Genomic DNA, 27,705 nt, shown 5'->3' on the forward strand with positions numbered 1-27,705 from the left:
CAGAGACTTGTTATGAGGATCTTGAATATGCTGAGTGCCTTTTGGGCATCTATTCAAATGATCATGCTTTTTCTTAAGATAGATGCATGGCCTCTGTTTGATCTCATTTAGACGACATCATGAATGACAGACCCTTTTAGATTGTTAAGAGACTCAAAGGACATTTTGATTGTAGTTTCACCTTTGGAGGAGCAAGGCATAACTATGCCCAAAGTGTTCCTTGAGGCTGTTCAGGGGAATCTGGTCAGCCTGGACCAATGAGCTCTGCTTGTCAAGAGACCAGGAGGACAGAACCCACCACGAGGAACCAGTGAGAGGGTTGGTGATTAACAGGTGTCCAGGAAGGCAAAGTTACTGCCTTGCCTTCATCCTGAGCTCAAACTTCCTTAAACCAACAGTAAACCAACAGTGGTGTCTGGGGGTGATCTCATGATCAAAACCGATGCTTGTTTTCCACGAAGGAGCTTGCCAAGCAAGAGCTGTCCTTCTGGAAGCTGCTCCAGGTAGTTCAGGGACGTTCTTGGCGGGAAGGCACTGCGCCTTAAAAGCTTACTTTGCGCTGGGACACTGGCCTGTCCAAGAAGGCACAGGGATCCCGGTGGCCATGCTCCTCCTCCCCGGAGCCTGGCCAGGGGGGCGCCCCGAGTCCAGAGAGCCCGCGCAGCCCTGGCCGCCAGCCCAGCGCCCGCGCAGGGCGCTGCCACCCCTGAGGTCTCGGAGCTGAGGCTCGCGGGGCGGGGAGAGGATTCCCTCCACGGGGACCGGTCCCGGGTCAACTCCTCCCCCGACCTTGGGCCCGCCCCCGGCTGGAGGCTCCATCCCACTCCCCGGAGACCTCCGCCCTCGTGGCCGCCCGGACCGCCCTCCAGGCGGGGAGCTCAGCCACCTGTGCCCGGGAGGGAGTGGGGAGCTCCGGCTGCAGCGCAGGTAGCGGGCTGGCCGCCGGGGGCGGGACGGGGCCCCCGGGGGAGGCAGCGGGCCCCGCGGCCACAGAGGCGTGCGGGGCGAGCGGGGCTCTGAGAGCAGGAAAGCACCGCTCCGGCCCGGGCAGCCCGACCACAGGTGGATCTGGGGGGGGAAACGCGAAGAACGTGAGGCTGGACTCGAGGGAGAGCGTGAGGGGCGCGAGAGAACCCACGGCAGGGCGAGGGGGGGATCTGGGGGGAGAACCCACCTGATGGCGGCCGCATCGCGGGGTCCACGGAGGGAACAGCTGCTCAGGGTGGAGTCTCCAGGGCAGGTTGGTGGAGCTGGGGTCCCTGCTCCTCAAAAGACACCTGCCAGGTGTTCTCTGTAAGGAGGAGGCGCAGATAAAATCACTGAGGAATAGAGAAGTCCTACCAGCAAGCAGTTCAACTTGCTCCAGAACAGCCTTGCTCTGTACCCCAGCAGTTTCTGTACCCCTTGATAAATTCTTCCTACGAGAAATGTAAAAGAATAAAAATAGAAATAAATTGTTTTTAAATTTTATTATTTTTAGGATGGTAATTGGGCATTAGCCTTGAAGTAGCCTTTGTGATGGCATTGAAATTGTGGTGTTTTTGTTTGTTTGTTTGTTTGTTTGTTTGTTTAAGATTTTTTGAAAACCTGCCAAATCCTCGTGGATTTTAATGTCTCCAGTTTCTTGGTGATTGCATAGGTGCTTTCAATGCCGCTTAAACATATTTATGATTCACACTGCTCCAGTGTAACTAGAACAACCTCAGAGTTCTTCTATGCAGGCCCAGAAGATGAGATGCTCCGTGTTCCATGTTATGTAAAATGCTAAAACTGAGGAGTAAATTATAGTCTTGCCATACTGCCTACATGGTTCTAAGTTCAACTTCTAATTCCTTTCCCCAGATCCTGAATGCTTATCCTTGTAACACCACGACTTTTTTGTTCTGTGTTACAGGCCCAGGATCACAGCTGCTGCCTGGACTTTTGCTCTGTCTTGATATTGGAGCATTATTATGCATTGCATTCAAGCTTTGCTAAAGGTGGGTAATAACGTTGACAGATTTTCAGGATTTGCTAGACCCCAAGTATCAAGTTTTGACAGATAAATGAGGGTGCAAGTTATTCGTGCCATATTGATTTTTATTACATTATCAAAGATAATTGTTTTTAAATGGGAAAATTGAGAGACATATTAGCTTTCAAAGATAATCTACTCTTTATGAATATATTGATGTGATGTCTGGCATGTGAAAAATTACTCTCATTCGTCTTGGTCCTTTTTTATTATTATTGTTGGGAACAAAAAAAAAGTGCAAAGTAAATTATTCGATTTGGTGATCTCTAATACCAGCTTAGTAGAGCTACAAGCAGAGATTTTGGTCACATCACCTAATAGGATGACATCATCCAGCACTGCCCTTTTTCAACTGTGTTTTTACTTGCCTAAATTTTTGTGCAAATATTCTTTGAAAAGTAACTTTTATCTGTCAAATTAAAAATATTTGAAATCCACTAGTTATTACTAATAGTTTGATAAAAAGTAAAGATTTGAAAGTAAAAATATAGTTTAGATTACATAAGTGTAAATCATATAAAGTTTAAACATTTTTTATGTAAAAATGTTTTAGCATTTTAATAATTTCTGTAATATCAGTGCTCCTAACCTAGTCACTTCCAACTCTTTAAAAAAATAAAACAAAAGAAAACATAACATAACAAGGAACTCTTGGTTTGTTTACCCCTTGAATCAATAATATGAGAGATTGTATCTAACAAACTCTCTTCCCTGGGTAATAGGAAACAAACAGTTATCCATTACAGGGTTAATAGGAGGTTTCCATAGGGCTTTCAGACTAATTCACAGAAGGCCCCTGACCACTTTGGGGGCACGGAGGGAGTCAGGAACCTCAAGCTGGCAGTTTTACTCTTTTGAACTGAAATCAGGATCATTGAACACCACATTCCGACCATGGACTTTGACCTGGTTTGTTTCTTGACTTTTCCCTTTACCAGCATTATGGCCTTAAGAACTCTCTCTAACCCTCAGTTTTCTTTTCTGAAATTGCGGGTTACAGTAATGCCTTTCTGAAAGTTTTCTTATGAGTATTAAATGACACAGTGCACGTATAAGTAGAAGCACAGTAGGTTCCTGGCATATAGCAAGCAGCCAGAAAAAATGCTAGCCACTGTTATTATCCATTTCCCCTTCTCTCTGAGGATGATTATACCCTGTGGAGAGCTTTATGTTTATTGGCTATTTCTGGCCAAAGAACACAAAAACCCAGGTTGATGTTATAGACTGATAGCATAAAGGCTGAATTTCGCCATCAGATATGTTTATTTGGGTCAGCTCAGTACTTTCATTGAATGCTTTAAAATTATTTACCAATCTTTTAAAATTAGTAAACTTTAAGTCCTAATTTCTCTTGAAAAACAAGAGGACAAGGCAAGGCAGGGCTTGCAACTAACTGCCAGCACTGAAGCCAGATGTGGTTTTCCACTTTGGATGAGATATATACTTTCCACTTTGCCAAAATGCCTCCATTCCCTTTTATTTTATTTTTTTTTAAATCAATCTTTATTGTTCATATTGTTACAAAGGTTCCTCATCTCTTCCCCCCTCCACCAGGTTCCCACCCCACCCTCCGCCCCCTCCCCATCCCCATTGTCCTCATCCATAGGTGCAGTTTATGTTCAGTCTCTTCCTCCCTCCCTTTCCCCGATAGTAAATCCCTTTTCAGATAGTAAATCAGTTACTTAGCATTTTCTCATATCAATAATACCACCACATGCCCAATGATACATTTCACACAAAAGACATTTCCAAATAGGTCAACCAGCCTCATCCAGGCCCCACACAAGGTGCTCAGAGATCAACACCCCAGCCCTATACTAACTCAACACATCCAGATCTAAGCCTTCATCACTTGATTCAGCAGACCCTCAGGTTCCCACAAAAGTTTCCAGCCATGTCTGAGAGGCAGCTGTGAGGCAGGGGCAGGCGAAGAGTGAGCTGTTCCGGGCCTGGCTGTTCCGGGCCTGGCCTCCGTTGCTCTGGTTCGTTCCACAACCAGCTGCTCCGGGTCTGGTCATCGCCGCTCCCGACCTAGTTGCCCTGGACCTGGCAGCCGCTGCTCTGGGCCTGGCCGCACCAGACCCGGCTGCTCTGGGCCTGGCCGCTCCCAGCCTGGTAGCCGCTGCTCCGGGCCTGGCCGCACCAGACCCGGCACATTCCCTTTTATTTCTTCTAGATGTGCTTCACTCATGTATTTTACCTCCACTGCCCCTGAAGATATTTTCAAATTGTGATTTCTGATTCAGAAATTTTTGTGGCCATAGCTATAACCCAACTTGGATGCTTTTTAGAAAAGGAAAAGAGTAATCCTGTGTTATGATTTACAAAGCATCTCCTCCTAAAACTCATTTTGATACTTATATCAATTCTGAAAGTTAGTTCAGACATACATCATTATTCCATTTTATAGCTGTGGACAATGAAACTTCTAGTGTTCTTAAGGTTCTCACTAATGCCAGTTTTTAAATATGGAGAAATTTTCTAGGAAAAGATAGCATTTCTTTTGGTTCCAACATTTATTTTTAGCAACTATTTTTATCCCTACAATTACAAAATGATAAAATGAGTGGTAGAAAAAAGAATACATGTATAAAGTACATAAGAAGACTTTCCCTCTCTCTTTATAAAACATTTTAAAGCAAATTAAAGGGAACAAAACATTGGTTATTCCTTATTCAGAAAGGCCATATATATAAACAGACAACATCTGTTTAAAACCATGCTTTGTTATCATTTGAAAAGCAGAAAGAGTATGTGACCAGTTCATCTAGTCTGTAGTTAAGCTAGACCAGAGTTTCTGTGAATCCAAGTTTTAAAGTTCTGTGAAAAAGGAGATACCTTTGTTTGGTGATTGGACCCATTGTCTCTGGAAGCTTGTTTTACATGGCAAACTCGCATTTTGTAGGCTTTATTTTCTTACTTTCATAATCATACCAAGAGAATGATCTATAGAATAAATTAATCTGATGTAGTTTATTTGTGAATGTAGCAACTGTCTGTCACTATGTAGGAGAGAAGTTCAAGATGGCCAAGCAGAAAATTGGGGGAAACATCTAGACAGAGATATCAAGGAGGTACTGAAGTAGAAAAGCGCTTGCAATACTCTAAGAAAAATTAAAAGGCAGTTGAGGCTGAAGTCACTGTGAATGGTGAAGAAAAACATAGGGTGGGTTAAGGGAGATCAGAAAGGGCCAAATCATTCTGGGTCTGGAGTACATGGTAAGAATGGGGTTTTGAAGGATTTTTGTCAGGGAAATAATGTGACCTGATTTCTGTGTTGAGATCCTTCTGGCTCTATGTGGAGAGACACAGTTCTGAAGCTGACTTGCTGATGTTCTTCCATGGTCGGCAAGAGCTTCTGAATATAACGTAAACCTTATTTAATGCAGTTTAAGCAGTTTGGCACAAGGGAAGGATCTTTTAATAATATTCTACAGTAAATATATATAGAATGTTTTTAAAAATAAGAATGTCAGTATTCAAATATTGTTTGGTTTTGACAAAAGCCATCTGCTTCTTTCTTAGTGTGTTTTATATCATGGATATAATGGGAAATTGCATTTCATTGAGAAATGGTGTTGTCTGAATGTGTTCTGGGAAAGTTAACAATTGAGTTTGATTAAAGATTGTATTCTATTAGAAAGGAAAAATGTGTTCATGTTCATTTATGAAGTGGTGATCCCTAAACAAGGTTTCTAGCCCCTTCTTCTGATAAATTTGGTCATTACATCTAAAGTATTATGAATTACTTGGGAAGAGTGATTCTTTTCTGTCATTAATTTATCTATTCTTCTCAAAGATTAGATGAGTTAAAAATTAAATGTTAGAAGTATGAGGACCAATTAATACAAACTACCAAAAAAAATCAGTTTTCTTTTTTTGTTTTTTCCTTTTATATTATTTATAGAAAATTGTCCATTTAATTAGTTTTTAAGTTTATTGATATAAAATTATATCCCTTAATAATCATTTAGCTGTAATTTGTTAGTCTCTTCATCCTTAATGTTACTCACCTGTACTTTTTCTTTTTTCTTGATCAGTCTTAACACAGTTTGTCTATTTTTTAAAAAACTCTTTTTGAAGAACTGTTATCTTTATCAATCCTCTAATCAGTCATATATCTTATAATGTCTTTCTTTAATTTCTGCTCTTTCTTTATTCCAAACATAATTTTTAGCCTTCTTTCCTTTCCAATATATAATTTGAGGCTATATGTTTTCCTCTCTATACTGCTTTAGCTGCCCCACATTTTGATGACTAGTATTTTCATTATTATTAATTTTTAAATTGAGGCATTGACAGTATTATATTAGTTTCATGTATGCACACAATGATCCCATATTTGTATATATTGTGACATTATCACCAAAATATGTCTAATTGACACTCTTCAACATACACAGTTACAGAATTTCTTTTCCTTATAGTGAGAATTTTTAAGATCTATTTTCTTAGAAACTTTTAAATATGTAATACAATATTATTAAATCTAGTTGCCATGCTGAACGTTATATATAAATATAAACAATTTATATGTTATTAATATATATTAGTATTAATTAATATAATACAAATATATTATATCTTACATTTTCTTTATCCATTCATCCTTTGATAGCCACTTAGGTTGTTTCCATATTTTGGCAATTATAAATAATGCTGCAGTGAATATGGGTTGCATTTATCTATTCATGTTGGTGATTTTGTCTGTTTTGGATAAGTACTCAGAAATAGAATTGTTAGATCATATAAAAGTTAGATTTTTAATGTTTTGAGCAATCTTCTACTGTTTTCTATAGTGGCTGCAATTTACATTTCAACCAATAGTTTACAAAGTTTTTCTTTTTTTCACATTCTCTCCAACACTTGTTATTTCTTATCTTTTTGATGGTCATTCTAATAGGTATGAGGTAATATCTCATTGTGATTTTGATTTGCATTGCTCTGATGATTAGTGATGTTGAGCATCTTTTCATGTACTTGTTGGCTATCTGTATGTCTCCTTTGGAGAAATGTCTATTCAGATCCTCTGCCTATTTTAAATCAGATTATTTGTTTTGGGGTTTGTTTTTTTATTTCTTTGCTTGTGTGTGTGTGTTTTTGTTTTGTTTTGCTTTTTTGCTATTGAGTTGTGTGAGGAGTTCTTTATATATTTTGGATATTAACCTACTGAATACATATAATTTGCAAATATATCAGATATATGATTTGCAAATATTTCTCCCCATTTAGTAAGTTGCCTTTTTATTTTATTTATAGTTTTCTAGCTGTGCATAAGGATTTAAATTTGATGATGACTTGTTAATTTTGCTTATGTTGGTGGTGCTTTTGATGTTATATCTTTTTAAAAAAGAATCATTGTCAATACCAATGTAAAGGAGCTTACTGCCTCTGTTCTCTACTAGGAGTTTTATGGTTTCAGGTCCTATATTCAAGTCTTTATATTTTGAGTTAATTTTTGTGTCCAGTTTTATTCTTTTGCATGTGACTATCCAATTTCCCAACACCATTTATTAAAGAACCTGTCCATTTCCCATTGTATATTCTTGGCTCCTTTGTCTTGAATTAATTGACTACAATTTATAGGTTTAACATTGATCTCCGTATCTGTTTTTATTCCACAACTACGCTGTTTTGATGACTGTAGCTTTGTAATATAGTTTGAAATAAGGGAGCATGGTACTTCCAACTTGGTTTTTCTTTCTCAAGATTGCTTTTTTGCTTATTCTAGGTATTGTATGGGGTTATTTTAAGATTTTTTGTTCTATACAAATTTTAGGATTGTTTGTTTTATTTCTATGAAAACTGTCATTTTTGGAATTTTAATAAGGATTACATTGGATCTATAAATTGTTTTGAGTAGGATAAGCATTTTAACAATATTAATTCTTTTAATCTATGAGTATAGAATATCTTTCAGTTTATTTGTGTCTTCAATTTCTTTCATCATGTCTTATAGTTTTCAGTGTATAATTCTTTCACTTTTTTCTGTTAAATTTATTCTTATGTATTTTTATGCAATTGTAAGTGGATTGTTTTCATAATATCTATTTTTAATAGTCTGTTATTAGTGAATAGAAATGCAAATTGTTTTGTATATTGATTTTGTATTCTTCAACTTTACTGGATTCATTTATGAATTCTAATAGTTTTTTGGTGGACTTTTAAAAGTTTTCTATATATATTATGTCATCTGCAAATAGCTATAGTTTTACTTCTTCTTTTTCAATTTGGATGCCTTTTATTTCTCTTTCTTGTGTAATTGCTATGTCTAGGACTTCCAGTACTATGTTGAATAAAAGTGTAGGAAGGGGCAGCCCTATCTTGTTCCTGATTTTTGAGGAAAAACTTTTAGCTTTGAACTGTTGAACATGATGTTAGCTATGGACTTGTCATACGTGGCCTTTATTATCTTAAAGTATGTTTCTTCTATATCCATTTTGTTGAGAGTTTTTGTCATAAATGGAGGTTGAGTTTTATCAAATGCTTCACCATCTGTTAAGATGATCATATACTTTTTATTTTTCATTTGTTAGTGTGGTGTATTGCATTAATTAATTTGGGGATGTTGAAATTATCATTTTAAGTTTGTTTTAAAATTGTCATTATGCTTCCTCTTTGACTCTTGCATTATTTAGGAGGGCTTTTAAAAATATCCTATTGTATAGATTCTTAAAAACTTATCTTTCATTTTTTTTTTTTTTTTTTTCTTTTGCTTTTTAAATTTATCTTTATTGTTGAAAGTATTTCAGATGTCCCTTTTTGTAGCTTGAACCTGAGCTCCAGCCCCACCCCAAGTCTTCACCACGCTATTGTCTATGTCCATGGGTTATGCATATCCTATATAAAAATAGGCTAATATGCAAATGAACCAAATGTTGGAATGACAGGTTGCTATGACAGGCACTGACCACTAGGGGCCAGATGCTCAACAGGGGTTGTGTCGCTCAGCCAGAAGCCCTCATGACTGGCTGGGCTCATGACTGGCCCAGCTGGGCTCATGATTGGAGAGCACAGCGGCCTTTCTCACCTCCACATCAGTGCTAAGGATGTCCGACTGACAGGGTGCAGGCCTAAGTCATCAGTTGCACATCTCCCAAGGACTCCTGGACTGCGAGAGGGCACAGGCTGGGCTGAGGGATCCCTGTGAGTGCACAAATTTCATGCACTGGGCCTCTAGTATGCATATAAGTTCTTTGGTTGATCTCTTCCTACCCATCTCCCCACCCCCCACCACATTCCCTCTGGGATTCAACATTTTGTTCTATGTTTCTATGTCTCTGAATCTGTTTTGTTCATCAGTTTATTTTGTTCTTTAGATTCCTTGTGGGGAAACACAGGACTTGGTTGGAAAGTCTGTAAGAAGGAGTCTCTGAAAGGTTGGGGGACTTTTAAGGGGACCTTCCGCAACAACCTTGGCCTTGACTTTTCCAAAGAAGTCCAAGTCCCTGGGAGTTTTGCTAAAATCTCTGTGTTTAGTCTTTAAAACCTGACCTTGTGGAAGCATATGCTTTTTCAAGGATACTTACCCTGCTGAGAGGTTAATTTTAGTTCAAGCTGTTGTTACAATAAAAGCCTAACAAGGCAGGTAATTAAGGCTGTTTAGGTGCCTCCTCCCAACCAGCCCCTTAGCCTCTCTTTCACAGAAATACTATGTGTCAGAGTAATCAATTCATCTGTGGTCAGTCCCAGCAATTCCACATATGAACGAGATCATGTGATTCTTGTCTTTCTCTGACTTGCTTATTTTGCTCAGCATAATACTGCCCAGGTCCCTCCATGTTGTCTGTTTAACTGTGTTGGAGTTATAGATTCTCAGGGAGAGTATCTATTTACTAGAGGCCCGATGAATGAAATCCATGCAAGAGTAGGCTTTCCTTCCCCCAGCTACTGGCACTGGCTTTCTTCTGGCACCCGGGACCCAGGATTCCCTCCAGCTGCTGGCAGGCACCCATGATCCACTTACCTCACAGCCCTGGCTTCGTCTGGAAGGTCTGGAAGGATGTCTGGAAGGACATTTGGTCTAATTAGTATATTATGCTTTTATTATTATTGATTTTTTGTTATAAGATCTCATGTATATTCCATTATATCCATTAAATTTTCCTTGTTAATTTTGTTATTTAAATTTTATTTATTTTTACAAATTCTTTTGTCCACTTGATCCAGGAATTACTGAGATATGTTAAAAGCAGCCACTAAAATTGTGAATTTCTCCATTTTTTCCTGTATCTTTTTTTTATTTCCTGTATCTTAGTTCTTATATTTTGGGATTTAGTTAGAGCTTTTATATTGATTTTTTACAGAGAGGAAGAGAAAGGGATAGAGAGTTAGAAACATCTTTGAGAGAGAATCATCAATCAGTTGCCTCCTACACACCCACTACTGGGGATGTGCCAGCAATCAAGGTACATGCCCTTGACCGGAATCTAACCTGGGACTCTTCAGTCCGCATGCTGACACTCTATCCACTGAGCCGAACCAGCCACGGCAATAATTTTATTCTTCTTTTCCAGTTTGAATACCTTGTATTTATTTATTTGACTGCCAGTACTGTTTGGGCTAGAAATTGCTAAAGTAGGTATTCTTGACTGGTTCTGATCTTAAAGAAAAGGCTTTCAGTTTTCACCACTGTGTATGATGTTAGCTGAAGTTTTTCAGTATATGGTCTTTCTTACTAGGTATAATCAGGTAGTTTCTATTTTTACTTTGAGTGTTTGTTGTTTTATCTTGAAATGTGTTTGAATTTTATCAAATGTTTTCTTCTGCATCAATTTAAATTATTTGTTTTTTGCCTTCAATTAGTTATTATGGTGTATTACATTGATTTTCATACAATAGAAGAATTATTTCATTTGAGGAAAATCCCATTTGTTCATTGTATATTATCGTTTTAATATGCTATTGAATTAAGTGAGCTGGTATTTCTTTTTATGGATTTCTGTATCAGTGTTTATGGGGATATTAGTCTGCAGTTTTCTTTTCTTGTAGTGTCTTTGTCTGCTCTGCTATGAGGGGAATGTTGGCCTCATCTAGTGAGTTAAGAAATATTCCCTGTCTTGAACATTTTAGAATAGTTTGAGAAGGAATGGTATTAATGCTTTATTAAATGTGTGGTAGCTTCAACAGTGAAGCAATCTAGTCCTGGGCTGCTTTTATTCTTGTTAAGAGATTTGGGGGGGGAGGGGGTTGATTACTGATACAATTTTCTTAGTAAATATAGGTCTATTTAGATTTTTTATTTCTTCATGATTCAGTTTTGATAGTTTGTGTGTTTCTAGGAATTTGTCTATTTTGTCTAATTTATTTATGATGTTGTCATTCAATTGCTCATAGTATTATCTTATAATTTTTTTTAAATTTTTGTGAAATCAGTAATAATGTCCCCTTTTCATTTCTAGTTTATTTGTGTCTTCTCTCTTTTTCTTAGTCAATACAGAATGGCTTTTCAATATTGCTTATGAAGAAACAATTCTTGATTTTCTCTATTTTTTATTCTCTATTTTATTTATCTCTACTCTAATATTTATTATATCCTTCATTTTATTACCTTTAAGTTTAATTTGTTCCCCTTATTCTAATTATAGTTAAGGTGTAAAGTCATTGATTTGAAATTTCTTTAACATGTTTTTATAGCTATAAATTTGCCGCTGAGTACTGCTTTTCCTACATCCCATAGGTTTTTCTAGGTTGTATTTTGTTGTTGTTGTTAATCCTCACTTGATAAAGTTTTTTCTATTGATGTTTAGAGAGAGTGGAAAAGAGGGCAAGAGACAGAGAGAGAAAAACTGAGGTGAGAGACACATTGGTTGGTTACCTCCTGCACCCAACCTGACGGGCACTGGAGATCAGGCCTGTAACTAATGTGTACTCTTGACCAGAACTGGAATAAAACTCATAACTTTCAATAGATGGGCCAACACTCTAATCACTGAGAAAACTGGCCAGAGCTCTAGGTTGTATTTATATTATCATTTACTTTAAGATATTTTCTGATTATTTTATAATTTTTGGTATGACTCATTGATTAACCATATGTTTTAATTTCCACATATTTGTGGATTTTCCAATTTTCCTTTTGCTCTTGATCTCTAGTTTAATTTCATTTTTTATTGGAAATAATACTTTGTAAGTTTTTAGTCTTTTTAAATTTATGAAGATTTGTTTTGTGGCCTAACATATGGTCTATCCTAGAGAAGGTTTCATGTACCCTTGAGAAAAATGTCTATTCTGCTTTTGTTGGGGGAGTCTTCTATTTGTATTAGAAAAAATTGCTATATAGTGGTGTTCAAATATTTTATTTTCATACTGATCTCTGTTTCAATGTTTTATCCATTATTTAAGGTGGGGTATTGAAGTCTTGTACTATTATTATAGAATTATTTCTCCCTTTGAGTCTTTCAATGTTTGCTTCATGTATTTTAGAGCTCTGATGTTTTGTGCATATAATTGTAAGTGTTATATTGTCCTGGTGAATTGATCCTTTTATCATTATATGATGTCTAACATCCTTTCATGCTGAAGGACTCTCTTTAGCATTTCTTGTAGGACACATCTAGTGTAGTGAACTCCCTTATCTTTGATTTATTTGGTAAAATGTTCATTTCTTTCTCATTTTTGAAGGACAGTTTTTTCCTGATGTAAATTTTCAGACGACAAGGTGTGTTCCCCCCAGCACATTAAAATATAGGGTGTCCTAAAAATGTATACTCACTTTAATAGCTGATAATCACTAACTTAATTTGCACTTTTTTTCAGGTTTAACTCATTTGAAATAATGGGGGAAGCCAGACTAAGCTTTGAACAACAACAAAAAAATTTATCCTAAAGTACTACTAGACTTTTTCTATGGGATTACATAAAAAATAAAGTTTATAGTACAAAACTGACAACTGTCAATGAATTGAGGGCACACAAATACGGAACAAAATGATTCTTAATTCCATTGCTTTGTGTTATCAGCAGTGCCTGGAACAGAATGCTCATCCATTGAAAACAGGCATTGACAAAACAAAGGATTCATTTCTTTAGATTCTTTAAGATGATGAAAGTTAATTGTATATTAATAAACACTGACTTTATAATCATTCAAAGTGTGTATACATATTTTGTGGACACCCTGTATATTATCCCATTGCCTTCTGACTTACAATGTTTCTGTTGAGAAATCTTATTGAGGATTTCCTATAAATGATAGGAAACTTTTCTCTTGCTACTTTCAGGATTCCTCCTTTGTCTTTGCCTTTTGATAACTCTCTTCTTCTAGGACTCTTATAAAACTTATGAATTATAATGCCTGATGTGTTGCAGAAGTCCCTTAAGCTCAATTCACTTTTCTTCATTCTTCTTTTTTCTCAAGTTCACTGATTTTCTTCTTTCTATTCAAATTTGATATTGAGCCACTCTAGGAAAATTTTCAATTCAGTTATTTTGTGAAATCAGCTGGTTTCTTTTTTATAATTTTTATATTTTCATAAATACTCTCAGTTGTTTTCTCTAGTCTCCTGTTTGATAGAATTCACTGGTAAAACCATCTGAAAAAAATTATGTATTATTCTATTCATTTGTATCAAATATTCAACAAATTCTTGAAGATTACCTCCTCTGTGCCTGAATTTGGAATACATTAGTGAACAACCTGGATAACATTTTCTGTTTATATGGAGCTTACATTCAATCTCATAGAGCTTGCATTCTAATAGTGTAGAAAAACAATGAATAAAACAATAAATGAGATGATGCAGTGTATTAGGAGATAATAAGTGCTATGAAAAAAGTGCTGGTTAAGGGGGACCAGGAGTTGGGAAGCAGGAGGAGGTGGAGGGGGGCAGGAAGAGATTTTAAATAGGATGGTCTCAAGAGTATTTATTGAGAAGATTGTTGATACTGATATAAGACTTGAAGGTCATGTGGATATCTGGAGAAAGAGCATTCTAGGCAGATGGAAGAGAGAACTTAATGGGAGATCATTCCTGCTATGTTTTGGAATGAGCATGAAGGCAGTTTGTTTATTTTATAAAACAGTACAGGTTTACAAAAGCAGTCAAAATAATTATTGAGATGAATGTCAAGATCTTGAAGTAAGATACTTTTTTTTCATTATATTATGATCTTTTTTCTATCTTGAAAAAGAACCCAACAGCTGAACATATAATAAAATCAATTTAAAAAGATGATTTTTCATTTTTTATATGTAACTTTGTAACTAACTTTTCAGAATTATGGCAAATACATATATCAAAATACTGCAAATATATATGACAGAAATAATCCCTTAGCTCACATGATTATATAATTAAGAACTTAATTATGTTTTAGTTTTTTGAGCTAGAGAATTATATTTTAGTCTGCGAATGCTAAAGGACTAGAAAAATATGAATGTTTATTGCTATGTAGAAGCAATTTACTGTAGTCATGAAATAATTAGTTGTTTACTAACTGTGATGGTTTGTTTTATTCTTAGAGAATAAACAACTGTATAGAGTGGGGAAAGTATAGTTTAGGTGTCAGAAAACTTGCTTCTATTTTAATTCTTGAAATTCTTTAATATTTTACTTTTAGAAAGTCATTTAAGGCTTTATTTTACTCACTTGCTGGGAGGTTTTTTGTTTTGTTTTGTTTTTTTAATGGTATTTGACTACATATATTCTGACTTCAAAATGCCTATGCTTTTTTCATTCCTGTGATTATTATTTTATAATAAAGCAGTGCATTGCTTTAAATATTTGTCTGGTTGAGGACTTTTAAAAAGAATATTGTATTTTAAATAAACTCCTGATCATGGTTAATGTTCACTTCTAATACTGCTTATTTTCTGTATCTTTTCATTGTCACTTTAGAATTAATCGCTTCTTGACCTAGGCTACTATAGCATTTTATGCGTATTTCTACTATATATCGGTATTCATACTATATTATAGTTTTAAATTTATCTATCCATGAGTTTCCTATCTCTAAAATACTTTACATTCACTGGGTGTTCAGGACTTTTTAATTAAATTTTTACATCTCTGTACTTAAAGACTAATAGTTAATTTCTAATAGTTAATATAACATAAATTAAAATTGTGTTCCATAATATTACCATTTGAAAGCAATTATTCCATAGAAAAAATGTTTCTAATGGTTGAAAACCCCCATTTCAGGCATTTAACAAGATTTAAGCCAGTCTTTTGGTCTAACTTTTACATTAGATAGATGGCATAAATGTTATTTGCATGACTCAAGTAGATAGATATAAGAAGTAGTTATCCTGCCATTGATTATAAAATCACTTAAGTGGATGATTATTACTGATTATTTCCTACTTTGTTGTGGTTTATTTTTTGCATTTCAGATTAAAGGCACACATCTCATAAAAATTAAGTGTTCTAAGAACTATTCATAAGTATGTTTTTATGTGGTGATATAAGTTTTAGCAGGTATTCATAGCCATTTAATTGATGATGTGCTCTTACAGATAATGCATCAGAATAAGACCCACTTTTGTTTAGATTTAAAAATTCTTTTCAGCTCTCTATAATCCTTATTTCTCTTCTATTTTTCAAAAACACTTGTTTGAAGAATTATATTGATTCCTTTTTTCAACAGCTATATTTAACTTCTATTTCATGCCAGGCAAAGAGTTAGGCATTATTAGATTTGGAACTGAACAAGGTAGATAAGATCTCTGCTGGCAGAATTAACAAATTAACATACATTTTCCCATTTAGCCAGTATTCACTGATTGCCTACTATGTGCTAGACATTGTTCTGGGAATTGTAGATACAGCAGTAAAATTAACAAAGTCTGTATGTTCTTGTCATGGGGAAAGCTACTTTTACATAGGTTGGCCAGGAAAGATTTGTTCTAAGAAAGAGTTTTCTGAGCTGACAAGGAACCAAAGGAAAAGATTAATGGAGGCCAAATAGCAGTTGCTGATGATCTAAATGAACTCACTGTGTTTGATGTACATTGCTTTGTAGTTTTTGAGATGAGAAAATTAAGGAATATATCATTGGTTCCATTTTTTATAAAAGGGGCATCAGTTAGGAAGTTTTGTGGGAGAAAGTGGATAGTAAAGAGGGAACAATTTTTTTTTTACCCTCACCTGAGGATATGTTTCCATTGATTTTTAGAGAGTGTAGAAGAGAGAAAGACAGAGAGAAACATTAATGTGAGAGGGACACTTTGATTGGTTGCCTCCTGCATGAGCCTTGACTTGGGCCCCAGCCAGAGAGGAGCCTGCAACCTAGGTACATGCCCTTGATCAGAATCAGACCCAGTCCTGGTCCGCAGGCCGATGCTCTATCCATTGAGCAAAACTGGCCATGGCAGAATATGACATTTCTTAGACCTCCAGCAGCAGACCTTTGTTTTTTCCTTCAGGAGTGTGGTGGAAAAACCCTAGATCACCTTTTTGGATTCTTATTGCCCAAGTTACCAAGAACATTTCCAGTGGCGTACAGAGAGTTTAGCCAATGAATGGTCAGAAAAGGTATTTCCTCTGCAGCTCACAGAGGCAGGCAGGTCTTCTGGAAAGCTGAGGCTGGCACCCTCTCCTGTCCCACTCCTCCTCCCACCACCTGCTCAAGCCTCCCCCATAGCTTGAGCAGGGCCTTCCCCTCCCCCGCCCCCAGTTCTGATCAAGCCTGTGCCACAGCTTAGGCCTGGCCAATCCCCCTCCGCTCAGGCCCTGCTCAAGCCTCTGCCATCCCACCCTGGCCAGGGCTTCTGGGACCCCAGCAGCTCAGAGCCTATATGCAGACCTACAGGCTCAGAGCAGCCTGGGTCCTGAGGATGTTCCCAGAACCCAGGCCGCTGGATGCCTGTGTATGCAAATTAACCTGCCATCTTTGTTGGGTTAATTTTCATACTCCTGATTGGCTGGTAGGCATAGCGGAGGCATGGTCAATTTGCATCTTTCTCTTTTATTAGTATAGATGAGAGAAGTGTAGATACCCAAGGTTAGAAAGTTAAGCAAGAGACATATGTTAAAGGAACTGGTAGATTATGTTAAAGAAATTTATTCCTAAAAGCAATGTGGAAGGACCCCTTATTGGGTTTTATATAGAGAAGTGTTAAAAGAAAAAATAACTTTAAAGTGAGGATTTGCTTTTATGAAGAAGTTGAATTTTATTATCTCTAAGCATGCTAAAATTTTTCATAACTGTGTATAAAGTAGTAAATAAAATGATTTAAATATAGACCTCTTACTTTAATCTGAAAAGAATGAATAGTAATTAATATGGGACTATATTAAACATAGAAATCAAGCCTTGCTTACAAAGCGTTATTAAAGTCATATTAATCTGTTTGCAAAAAGAATTGAAATTAAAATTTTCCTTTACTCTCACTACATTTGGTTACTGATGTATATTTTCCATCATATCAGTGAAAATATTAGATAATTTCCCATGAGTTTATGTGTGCTATTTAATCCCAATCAAATGGAGATGAAACTGTACTTTTTCTCTGCAGTGATTTAAACTTTTGAGATGCTGCCATTAATTGGAAAAACAATCATCTTTGATAACTTTCCTGATCCTTCTGATACATGGGAAATCACCGAAACAATCGGCAAAGGAACTTATGGGAAAGTTTTTAAAGTGTTGAATAAGAAAAATGGTCAAAAAGCAGCAGTCAAAATTCTGGATCCAATTCATGTAAGTAACATTGTTTTTATCATGTAATTAATTTTGTTTTTATCTGTAAAATGTCTGTAAGTACCTTATCTTGGTTTATTTATTGCAATTTGAAGAAAATGTGCGGAGAAAGGTCTGATTGTTAGATTTTCCTTGTTTGTATATTTAATGTATAAGATAAGGCGGAAGAAATATTTGATAAATTAATAAATATATAATACAAATAAATACAGCTCACAACAGCTCAATAGTTCATTTTATATTACTTTAGATTTTAAAAAGTTGTAATAATAAACCCATGGGTTTAGATCAGGACCAGATCTCCTTTTCTTCTTGCATTTATTTAGACTGCAGGAGGAATTTTTCTTAAGCCAAGCCTGGATATATTTTTTTAAATTAAATTCCGGTCCTGGCCAGTGTGTCTCAGTTTCTTGCAGCATCTTCCTGTACACTGAAAGGTTGTGGGTTCGATTCCCAGTGGGGCACATACCCAGGTAGCAGGTTTAATTTCTGGTCCAGGTGTGTGCAGGAGACAAATGACCAATGTTTCTCTCGTATATGGATCTTTTCTTTTCCCCTCCCTCCCTCCCTCCCTCCCTCTCTCCCTCCCCCCCCTCCCTCCTTCCTTCTTTCCTTTCTTTCTTCCTTCCTTTCCACCCTCCCGCCCTCCCTTTTTTCCTCTCTCTACAATCAATAAAAACATATCCTCAGGTGAGGATTGAAAAGCATTAAATTTCATTCAGAGAAGGGAAATTAATTTTCAGGTTTGCTTAAATTGTTTCAAAGTGTTCATTTATAATCAGGTTGAGGTTCCTTGTGAAGAACTGAATTTCATGTTCTGTCTGTTGCCAGAGTGGGATTTCCCTTTACTTTTTCTGGAATAGCAGTAGTGATAAAGAAACCTACTAAGTCTTTCTTTGCCCAGAAGAACATGAGGAGATTGACAAGATTCTGTTTTTGGGAATGTGGGCTGGCTCTTTTGAAGCATTTTTAGTTACTGGGAGGTATGTAGCCCTCCCATAGCACATAGATGAGTGGGAATGAGCTCAGTGGCCACATAATCCCCAAACTCCTATTGAAAGCCATTTCTTCAATCATATCACTCGTGCACATGTGATGGGAATGTAGCCTGGTATAAATGATGTGAGTTGTGGTGGGGGACATCAGAGTCCCAGTCCTCCTCCCAGCTCTCCCACTAGCAAAACGAGGTGACGTCACTGCAAAAGGTTTCTGGGCCACTGTTCATTTTAAGATTGATATTTTTTAGGGGGGAGGGGGGAGTTTAGTTTATTTCTACTAAACTCATGCTGACTATAGTGTTTCATATTATTTTGAGTAAAGAAGAAAGAATGTGGGTTGTCCCCCCAACCCCCAGTAACTAGGTAATAATGAGGAAAAATAATGAACAGCGCTATGCTTAGTTTTAATTGATGTGGAATGTCTTCTCATTTCCCTATTGGAAAGTTCTTACCATTTAAACTAAGGGAAGAGAGACACAAATTAAGTTGTACCAAAGTGACTGTACCTCTCTCTTCTAGTCATTGCAATTAGGGATCAGGGTTCATGGTGACAAGTGAAAATATTCCAGACAGATCCAATGGTCTGATTCTATAATCAGTGTCTCTCTCCCATTCCCTACTTCTTGATGGAGAAGAACAGATGGCTTTCATAATATAGTCATGTTTGGTATACTACTAACCTAATAAATCATGCTTTGTTGTATTGCTTTAATGGAACATATTGATTGCATAGCTCTAGTATGAAATTTTGCTGCTTTTATTCTTGTCATAGTACCTATGTGGTTTTCTAAGAATTATTTACTCTTCATCCATCATGTCACAAGTCAAATAAAAAAGATTTATAACCAAGAGATTATAATCTAAATAAAATAAATTTAAATGCATCCAAGCATTTCACAGAGTGAGTTTTTTTTTTTTTTTATTAAAAGGATCTCATTATTATGGATTTTGAACTAGTACATTTTTCTCAAAAAAATAAGGATGAAATGAGCAGGATTGGAAGGCGGCAGGCAGTGGTCTTGCAGGCTAGTCCTGGATCTTGTACTAACCAGCTCTGTGACTAACTTCTCTGAGCTTTAGTGTCTTCCTCACATAGTAGAGCTATGGTCTAAAATTCTTCTCAGCTCTGTGATTCCATCATCTGTCTTAAAACAATGTGGACATTAAATTTTACTGTAAAACGGTATTAGAAAGCTTTCTTTTATTTATTCCTCTATAAGTTGTTTTATGTGTATGTGGTTTTCTAGAAACATGACTACTAGTAAGTGGCTATTTTGAATTTTTATTGACAGGATAGCAATCAGTTCGCCTTATTCTTAATGGGCCTTTAGCAAATAAAGGTCATCCACCATTTTATATAATTTAACTGAATTTTACTTTTTTGGGAAGATAGGAATTTATTGTATTTCACTTTTTTGGAAAGGTGGGAATTTATTGTATGACTGGTTTTTATAGCTTATAAATATCCTGTTTTTCAAAGAAATAAAATGAACTAGCTAAAAGTTTTTGTTTTAAATTAGTGGCCCTGCCATTGAAATGCAGTTAACACTACAAAGTAAAGGAAATCATCCACAGTAGACCTCCATATATGCTTCTTTTTAATTATATACCAAAATAGCCTTTTTAAATCCCTTTTTAATTCAATTTAATTAACATAATTGGAGATGTATTTGATTAGCAGAAAAATCCCAAACTCCCTTTAAACAATGTAACGAGAAATTTCAATGGACAGTGCTGAGCACAATAAAACTATTATGACTTTGCCTTGACAAAATTAAATTCTCTGTTCAGTTTCTAGAGTATGTTTCTTTGATGTTATTCACACTTTTCTCACAGTTCTCTTCCTATGACTTTTTAAAACTAGGATATTGATGAAGAGATTGAAGCAGAGTATAATATTTTAAAAACTCTTTCTGACCATCCAAATGTGGTCAAATTCTATGGGATGTACTTCAGGAAGGATAAAATAAATGGAGATAAGCTTTGGTTGGTTCTTGAGGTAAGTGTTTCAACATTATTTTATGGGTAGAAATTTGCAGTGTGGTCTTGGAATGACTGCATGTTTATGCAACATCGATATCACAGAGCAGCTCTATTGTATTCAGTGGAATGTTGTGCCCAGTTTTGGTCTTGTCATCTTTTTTTAAATCCTCACCCAAGGATTTTTTTATTTTTTTTTATTTTTAGAGAGAGTGGAAGGGAGGGGAAGAGAGGAGAGAGAGAGAGAGAAAGAGAGAGAGAGAAAGAGAGAGAGAGAGAGAGAGAGAGAGAGAGAGAGAGAGGTGAGAGAGGCACATCATTTGGTTGCCTCCCACATGCATCCCGACCAGTGCTGGGGAGCCAGCCTGCAACTGTTCCCTTTCCTGGAATCAAACCCGGACCGATCAGTCTGGGGGCCAATGCTCTATCCACTGAGTCAAACTGGCTAGGGCAGGCCCTGTCATCTTAAGACACATTGGAAATTACAAGCCACAAAAGTATTAAAAACTAAAAGAACAGCCCTAACCAGTTTGGCTCAGTGGATAGAGCGTTGGCCTGTGGACTGAAAGGTCCCAGGTTCAATTCTGGTCATGGGCATGTACCTTGGTTGTGGGCATATCCCCAGTAGGGGGTGTGCAGGAGGCGGCTGATCGATCTTCCTAACTCTCTGTCCCTCTTCCTTCCTCTCTGTAAAAATATACAATAAAATATATATATATATATTTTAAAATTGAAGGAACATCTCTACAATAAAAGCCTAAAAGAAACTAGGATTATTTTCCATGCAGAAGAACAAGCTTAAAAGGACTTCATTATAATATTTACTTATTCATCCATATTTTATTCAGCTAATACATGATTGAGGCTCTGAGCCAGGTGCTAGGATAGAAGAGAAAATTAATTTAAGTGAGGCTTCATTATGCAAAAATGGTGAGCTGCTGTGGTTTTTTTTTTTCTGTTTTTTTTTTTTTTTCTCTCTCTCCTTGTTGAATACTAATGACATAAATTACAAAACCAGGTACTTACATTTAGTGGTGTGGGGGGCAGAGAACAGCAGTAGAATACTGACTAAGTTGCCAGAGGAAAGCTGTAGATTCTGCCTGTTAAGTCCTGAGAATAGTTTGGACAGTTCTCTCTAATGCCGAGCTCTAGAAGGTGCCTGCTCAGGTGACTGTCCTAGGAGAATGTGGTTTTACTAATTTTCATAGAATATCATTATTCCAGTGATTTAAGAATTTTTTAAAGTTGTTATCATGGCTAGTAAAACCATTATTGACCACTGTGATATCATATGTTTATTGTGTTCATTATGATTTTAATAGCATGTGATTCTTCTTCTTCTTCTTTCAGAATGTTCTGTTGGTTTTCCTGCAGTGGCACAATAATCATTTATAAAGTACATTGTTTCCTTACTCAACATCATATTTTTATTATGAATTATAAAGGATTATAGAAATAATGGATGATAATTGTAGAATATACTTGAAACTATCAGAACCATACTTAACATTTAACATATATCCTTTACCTTTTTATGCATGTTTAAATATTGAAAATAACACTTATCAAATTATCCTATTTTTCACTTAATGCAATTTTAAATAGGCTTAATTGCTTTTTTTACCCTTTCCAAATAAATACACATTAAAAAGCAAGTAGAACCAAAAGGCCTAAAATGTAAAGCAATAATAGCGTATTTCCCATTTAGTGGTGCCACCTTCTCCTGAGCAGGTCTGTGCTTTTGATGTGTTGGTTGATGTACCTGGAAATGTATGACTGAGCATCTCTGCTCTTTATTTTTTTAAAATATATTTTATTGATTTTTTACAGAGAGGAAGGGAGAGGGATAGAGAGTTAGAAACATCGATGAGAGAGACATTGATCAGCTGCCTCCTGCACACCCCCTACTGGGGATGTGCCTACAACCAAGGTAAATGACCTTGAATGGAATCGACCCTGGGACCTTTCAGTCAGCAGGCTGACACTCTATTCCACATGTGTCAAACACAAGGCCCGCGGGCCAAATCCGTCCCGCCAGGCCTTGCAATGTGGCCCTCACCGCACTGTCATCACTGCACTCCGCTGCATTTCCATCACAATGACAGTTTATGACTGTTCAGTAAACCATTCGGCCCACGATTTAGGCTGGATTTTAGATTTTGGCCCCTTCTCTGATTGAGTTCGACACCCCTACGTGAGCCAAACCGGTTTTGGCCATCTCTGCTCTTTAATGTAGTAATCCATGCTCTGCATTTTAGCAAGGTTATTATTTGCACTTCTGGAACCAGTGCCCTGCTCCATTCTGGAGGCCTGTCATGCATCTCACCTCGATATATGTCTCTGCTGCTCACCTGGGTAGAATTTATCATTTTCTGGGTCTCTTCACCTCCACGTTGCAACTTGATTTCTATGTTTTGCACATCATGTAATGAATGGTATGCACCTTACTCTCACTGTTTGCTATAGTGATGTCATTACATCTTGAGTCTCTGTAGGGAACAAAACCTCCAGTCTCTTGCTGGGTGAGTGTGTGAGGAATACTATGCAGGCTCTGGATGTGGATGGCCTGTATGTGGGTTAAGAGGGATCAAGTGTTTTGATTAGAGACTTCCAAAGGACTCCTTGTGTTCTGCATCACTCCTTCCTACTCCACCTCTACTTTCCCTGTGACTCAGTCCTGTCTGGGCTAATCTGCTCATGCAGCTCGTTAGTTTGTGGCTTCCTTTGCATTGCTACACCAGTTACCATTAGTTATCTGATTTCCACATTGAAACACTTTGTTGAACCTCTTGTCCACCGCTCTCTCTTTTTCTGTTTTCTATTTTTCTTGTGATTTATACTTTTTATTCCTTTACTAGCATTCTAATGGAGATTCATAAGGGAAAGGAAAAATTTATGTTTAATCTTCCACCTTTAATTGAACCACGGAGGCTTTCAAAACTGTAAAATAATATTTTCAAGAGCCTTTCCAAAATTTGAAACTGTGTATTATATTATTATATAGAAGTTTAAATTTTTAATTAACCAGCTGTGTTATTTAGAAATAGGCAAATTATTAGAATTTCAGAATTATTTTGTACTTCTCAATTAAGTTTTAAATAGCTTTATTTTTTAGTTAAATCACACATGAAAACAAAGCAAAACTTAATTACCTAAGTAATACAATGTAAATTATGAATTTAAACCATTTTGCCTTAAATTAATGGAAATTTTTAAAAGGCTTACTTCATGTTTGTGTTTGTATATTTGAGATGTAATGCTGTGTAAATCCTTAGTATACTCTTGAATAAAATTTCATGTCTTTGTATCCTTCAAAACATTTTCAATAATTGCATCTTTACTTTTTTCCATGTAGAATCATTGGCAGATGATTAGGCATTGTAATGTAGGCCTAAATGGGCAATATATATATAAATCTTTGCCTTTAAAAATACTGAATGAGATCAGTCATTGTCTTTTATGATAATCCTATACTGACATTCACTATTATCACATGGAATTAGGTAAGAGTTGAGACTCCTGATCATAGTTAAATGTTCTTTTCAGAGGACAGAAAAGATTGATTAAAATGGTTTTGGAACATCCAGTAAAGTGAAGCAGCTTCCTGATATAATGAATCAATAGATACTTAACAGCTTCTTTGAGGTTTGTCCTTATATTTTATTATCAGGTATGGTATTGGAAATATCTCTAAATAGCTTGAGAAAAAAAGAATAAATAATAGTTTATTATAATAGGATTTCAGAAATCTAATCTATCTGAACTTACAAAGAGGGGGAAAGGGGTAAAGAGAGCAAGAAGCTCACTGATATAAGGTAATTAAATTGCATATGTAAATCAATTACACATTACATATACACATAAGTGGCCAGATGTATAATTACCTGATTTATAAACATGAATGGTGCAAATGCTGCTTCAGAGGAACTTTCAGAAAATTGGCTTGTGGCATCAATACTTTATTCTGCAAAATGACTGCTAATTATACCTATTATTGTAATAAAGCCCAAGTGAATTATTTTGCATGAGGATACCAAAAGAGTGGCACCAAAGAGGCATGCTAACAAGCTTGGTTTCTAATGTGAATCTACATAAGGAAGATTGTGTCCCGGAGGGGCTGAGCCACCATCACACACCTCATTATCCATCTGGCATATGGATAGGCGCTATGCCAGCTTAGACCAACTGCTGCCCAGTGACTTTTTACCAGGAAAAGTCATTTTATTTCTATTTCAAAATAGAATTGAAATCCTAAGAATAATGTGAATGTAGATCTTTCTGGGCAGTCTGTTTTTTTTTTTTTTTCCTATTATTTAGTTGTGATTTAAAATTATTTCTTTCACTTTGATATAGTTTTTTTTTCTTTCATGTATCTTTTCTTCATTTTATTATACTATAATTTTTAATATGTTTTATTAGCTTGAGAGAGAGAGAGAAACATCCATATGAGAAAGAAGCATTGATCAGTTGCCTTCCATAGCACTGTGACTGGGGATCAAACCCACAACCTGGATGTGCACCCTGATAGGAATCTCCTGGAGTCCTTTTGGTGCATGAGACAGTATTCAACCGACTGAGCCACACTGGCCAGGGCATGCTATCAGTTTTTGAGCATGAATAATATACAAGGTTCTGTTTGGGAATTCTTTCCTTCTAAATTTTCTGTGTATTTATCTTCGGACTTTAAATGTTGCCCTGATTTAGTAAAAGAGAACTAGTTGCTAGCCTTCTGAAATTCCAGTTGTGCAGTTGAAATGAAATGACCTACTAAGAGAAGAGGTAGAACATTTTTTGCTATGGGATCTGATTCATTTTTTTTTTGTTTGTTTGTTTGTTTGTTTGTTTGTTTTTACAAGAAGATGAATGGAGATTTTTACTGTCATTTAACATTTTAGGTTTTCCCAATCATGAAGGCATAAAGGGAGGGCTAATTTTTTTTTAAATTTATGCCTCATTTTAAAGTACCATACTTATATATTAATTTTTGCTATTGCTACCACATCCCTTGGCTGACCTGCTTAGTAAAATATAGATATGATAGTCCCCTTATTCATGGGGAATAGATGTGTTCCCAGACCCCCAGTGGATGCCTGTGTGTGGGAGAGAGTTCTCTCTTTTTCGTGCCCCACATGGAAAAGGAAAAAGGTTAGGTTCCTGAGTAGAGGAGCTGGGGATTAAGAAATTAAAGAAAGAGACAAAAGGCAGAAATAGATTTATACAGCTGAGAGCTAGGTGGGCACCATTCTCTCTGATGGAGAGGCAGGGAGCACCCAGAGCCAAGCAGCAGGTTTATTTTTATATCCCAAGAATTCAGGAAGTAACACCAAATCTTAGGATCAAAGGAGCTTATTTGCATTCTTAACTAGGCCCTAGCATTACTGGATTTACATATCTAGACCCACCCCTGCTGACACCTGGACAAAGATAAGAAGTCAGAACTGAATACCTCCCCTCTCCGCCGACCCCCCTCCTTCTTGCGGGGGGGGGGGGGGGGGGGGGGGGGCGGGGGGGTGTGTGGAAGGGTGGTAACTGGGAGCAGGACTCTACCAGTGCCTTGGGCTCAACTGACAAATTAAAGAAATGTCCATGTGCCTTCCCCAAGGGGCCCTCTACAGATGCCTAAAGCCATGGATACTGAGCTTTATATGTACTGCTAGAGGCATTTGTGCACTCGGTGGGGTCCCTCAGCCTGGTTTGAGCCCTCTTGCAGTCCAGGACCCCTTCAGGGATGCCCACCTACTGGCTGGGAGCAGGCCTAAGCCACAGTTGGACACCCTTAGCACCATGGAGGCTGGAGAGGCTCCACCACCACCGCTGTGCTCCCTGCCATCAGCCCAGCTTGTGGCTGAGCAGAAGCCCCCTGCGGAAGCGCACTGGCCATCAGAGGGCAGCTCCTGCATTGAGCGTCTGCTCCTTGGTGATCAGTGCACATCATAGTGACTGGTCATTCCCGTTCTGTCATTAGGGTCAATTTACATATATATATATTTTTTTTTACTATATAGGGGTTTTTTTTTTTTTTCTATACATATACACCTATGATAAAGTTTATTTACATGTAAATTAGGCACAGTAAGAGATTAATAACAATGACTGAAAATAAAATAGAATAAGTATAACAATATACTGTAATAAAAGTTATGTGAATGTGGTCTCTACTCTCTGTCTCAAAATACCTATGGACTCTGAGGGGAACTACTGTGCCTCTTTGGGTTTGTACTTCCTTTAAAACCTGTTAACCGCGGAATTCCCTTTTTAATTACACAACATATAATGGGCGCATACTCTTTCACTAGTATGTGTCAGTACATCACGCTCGGAGGATGTAATTTCAAATTATTATTTTTTTATTTATACTTAAAGGAAAAGACTATGAAATATATATTTTTTCGTTTATTTATATATAAAGCAGAAAGGAAAATACAAAATTACAAACAAATAGAAAAGAATACCAACAAAAAATGGAAACATCGAATTAAAAAATTATAAATTTTACAAACAATTATAAAGATTACAAAAATATATATATATTTTATTTTGATACACAATAAAAAATATAAAAAAGTTAACAATTACAGAACAATAAACAAAAGCACACAAGAAAATAGAAATATTGAGTTTAAAAAATTGAAATATAGATGTAAAAGTTCAAAACTCAACTTCTGTGTGATATATTTTAAAACAATTGTTGATACATAGTGGCTACTTTACAATCCGGACACCAGTATGTAGATTCTTCCCTAACACCTTTTTCGTAGCAAACTCGGCATTCCCTGGATTTAGTTTTTCCTATATTGCTTTTCATTTGTTCTGGAAAATGCCTTTCAACTAAGCGTGATGGTTTAGATGTAGAGCTGCTTGTTGATGTCTTTGGGTGGGTTTTCATTGTGTTGTTATCTACCAATTTCTCTACACACTCTATCAAAAAGTGTAATTGATCCAAATGACCTTTATCTTTTTTTGTATATAATATATGCATTGAAGCAGCACATATCAATTAAACGTAGAAAAAAATTTTTTACCCTATTATGGGCAGCCGTGTAGGCCACCATAACTCCATCTCCCAAA

At 36.5% G+C, this 27,705-nt stretch overlaps 1 protein-coding gene across 1 annotated transcript in view; it reads left to right on the forward strand.

The window, feature by feature from the left end:
• The first annotated feature begins 1,894 nt into the window (after positions 1–1,894).
• Positions 1,895–27,705, forward strand: part of MYO3A (myosin IIIA) — a 184,033-nt gene continuing 158,222 nt past the window's right edge. The window contains exons 1-3 of the mRNA XM_036460222.2: positions 1,895–1,979; positions 17,475–17,659; positions 20,522–20,656. Coding sequence (XP_036316115.1) covers positions 17,492–17,659; positions 20,522–20,656 — 303 coding nt within the window. The 5' untranslated portion in view covers positions 1,895–1,979; positions 17,475–17,491. The remainder of the gene's footprint in view (positions 1,980–17,474; positions 17,660–20,521; positions 20,657–27,705) is intronic.

Source organism: Pipistrellus kuhlii, unplaced genomic scaffold (assembly GCF_014108245.1).
Source record: "Pipistrellus kuhlii isolate mPipKuh1 unplaced genomic scaffold, mPipKuh1.p scaffold_m20_p_1, whole genome shotgun sequence".
In the NCBI taxonomy this organism is placed as follows: Eukaryota; Metazoa; Chordata; class Mammalia; order Chiroptera; family Vespertilionidae; genus Pipistrellus; species Pipistrellus kuhlii.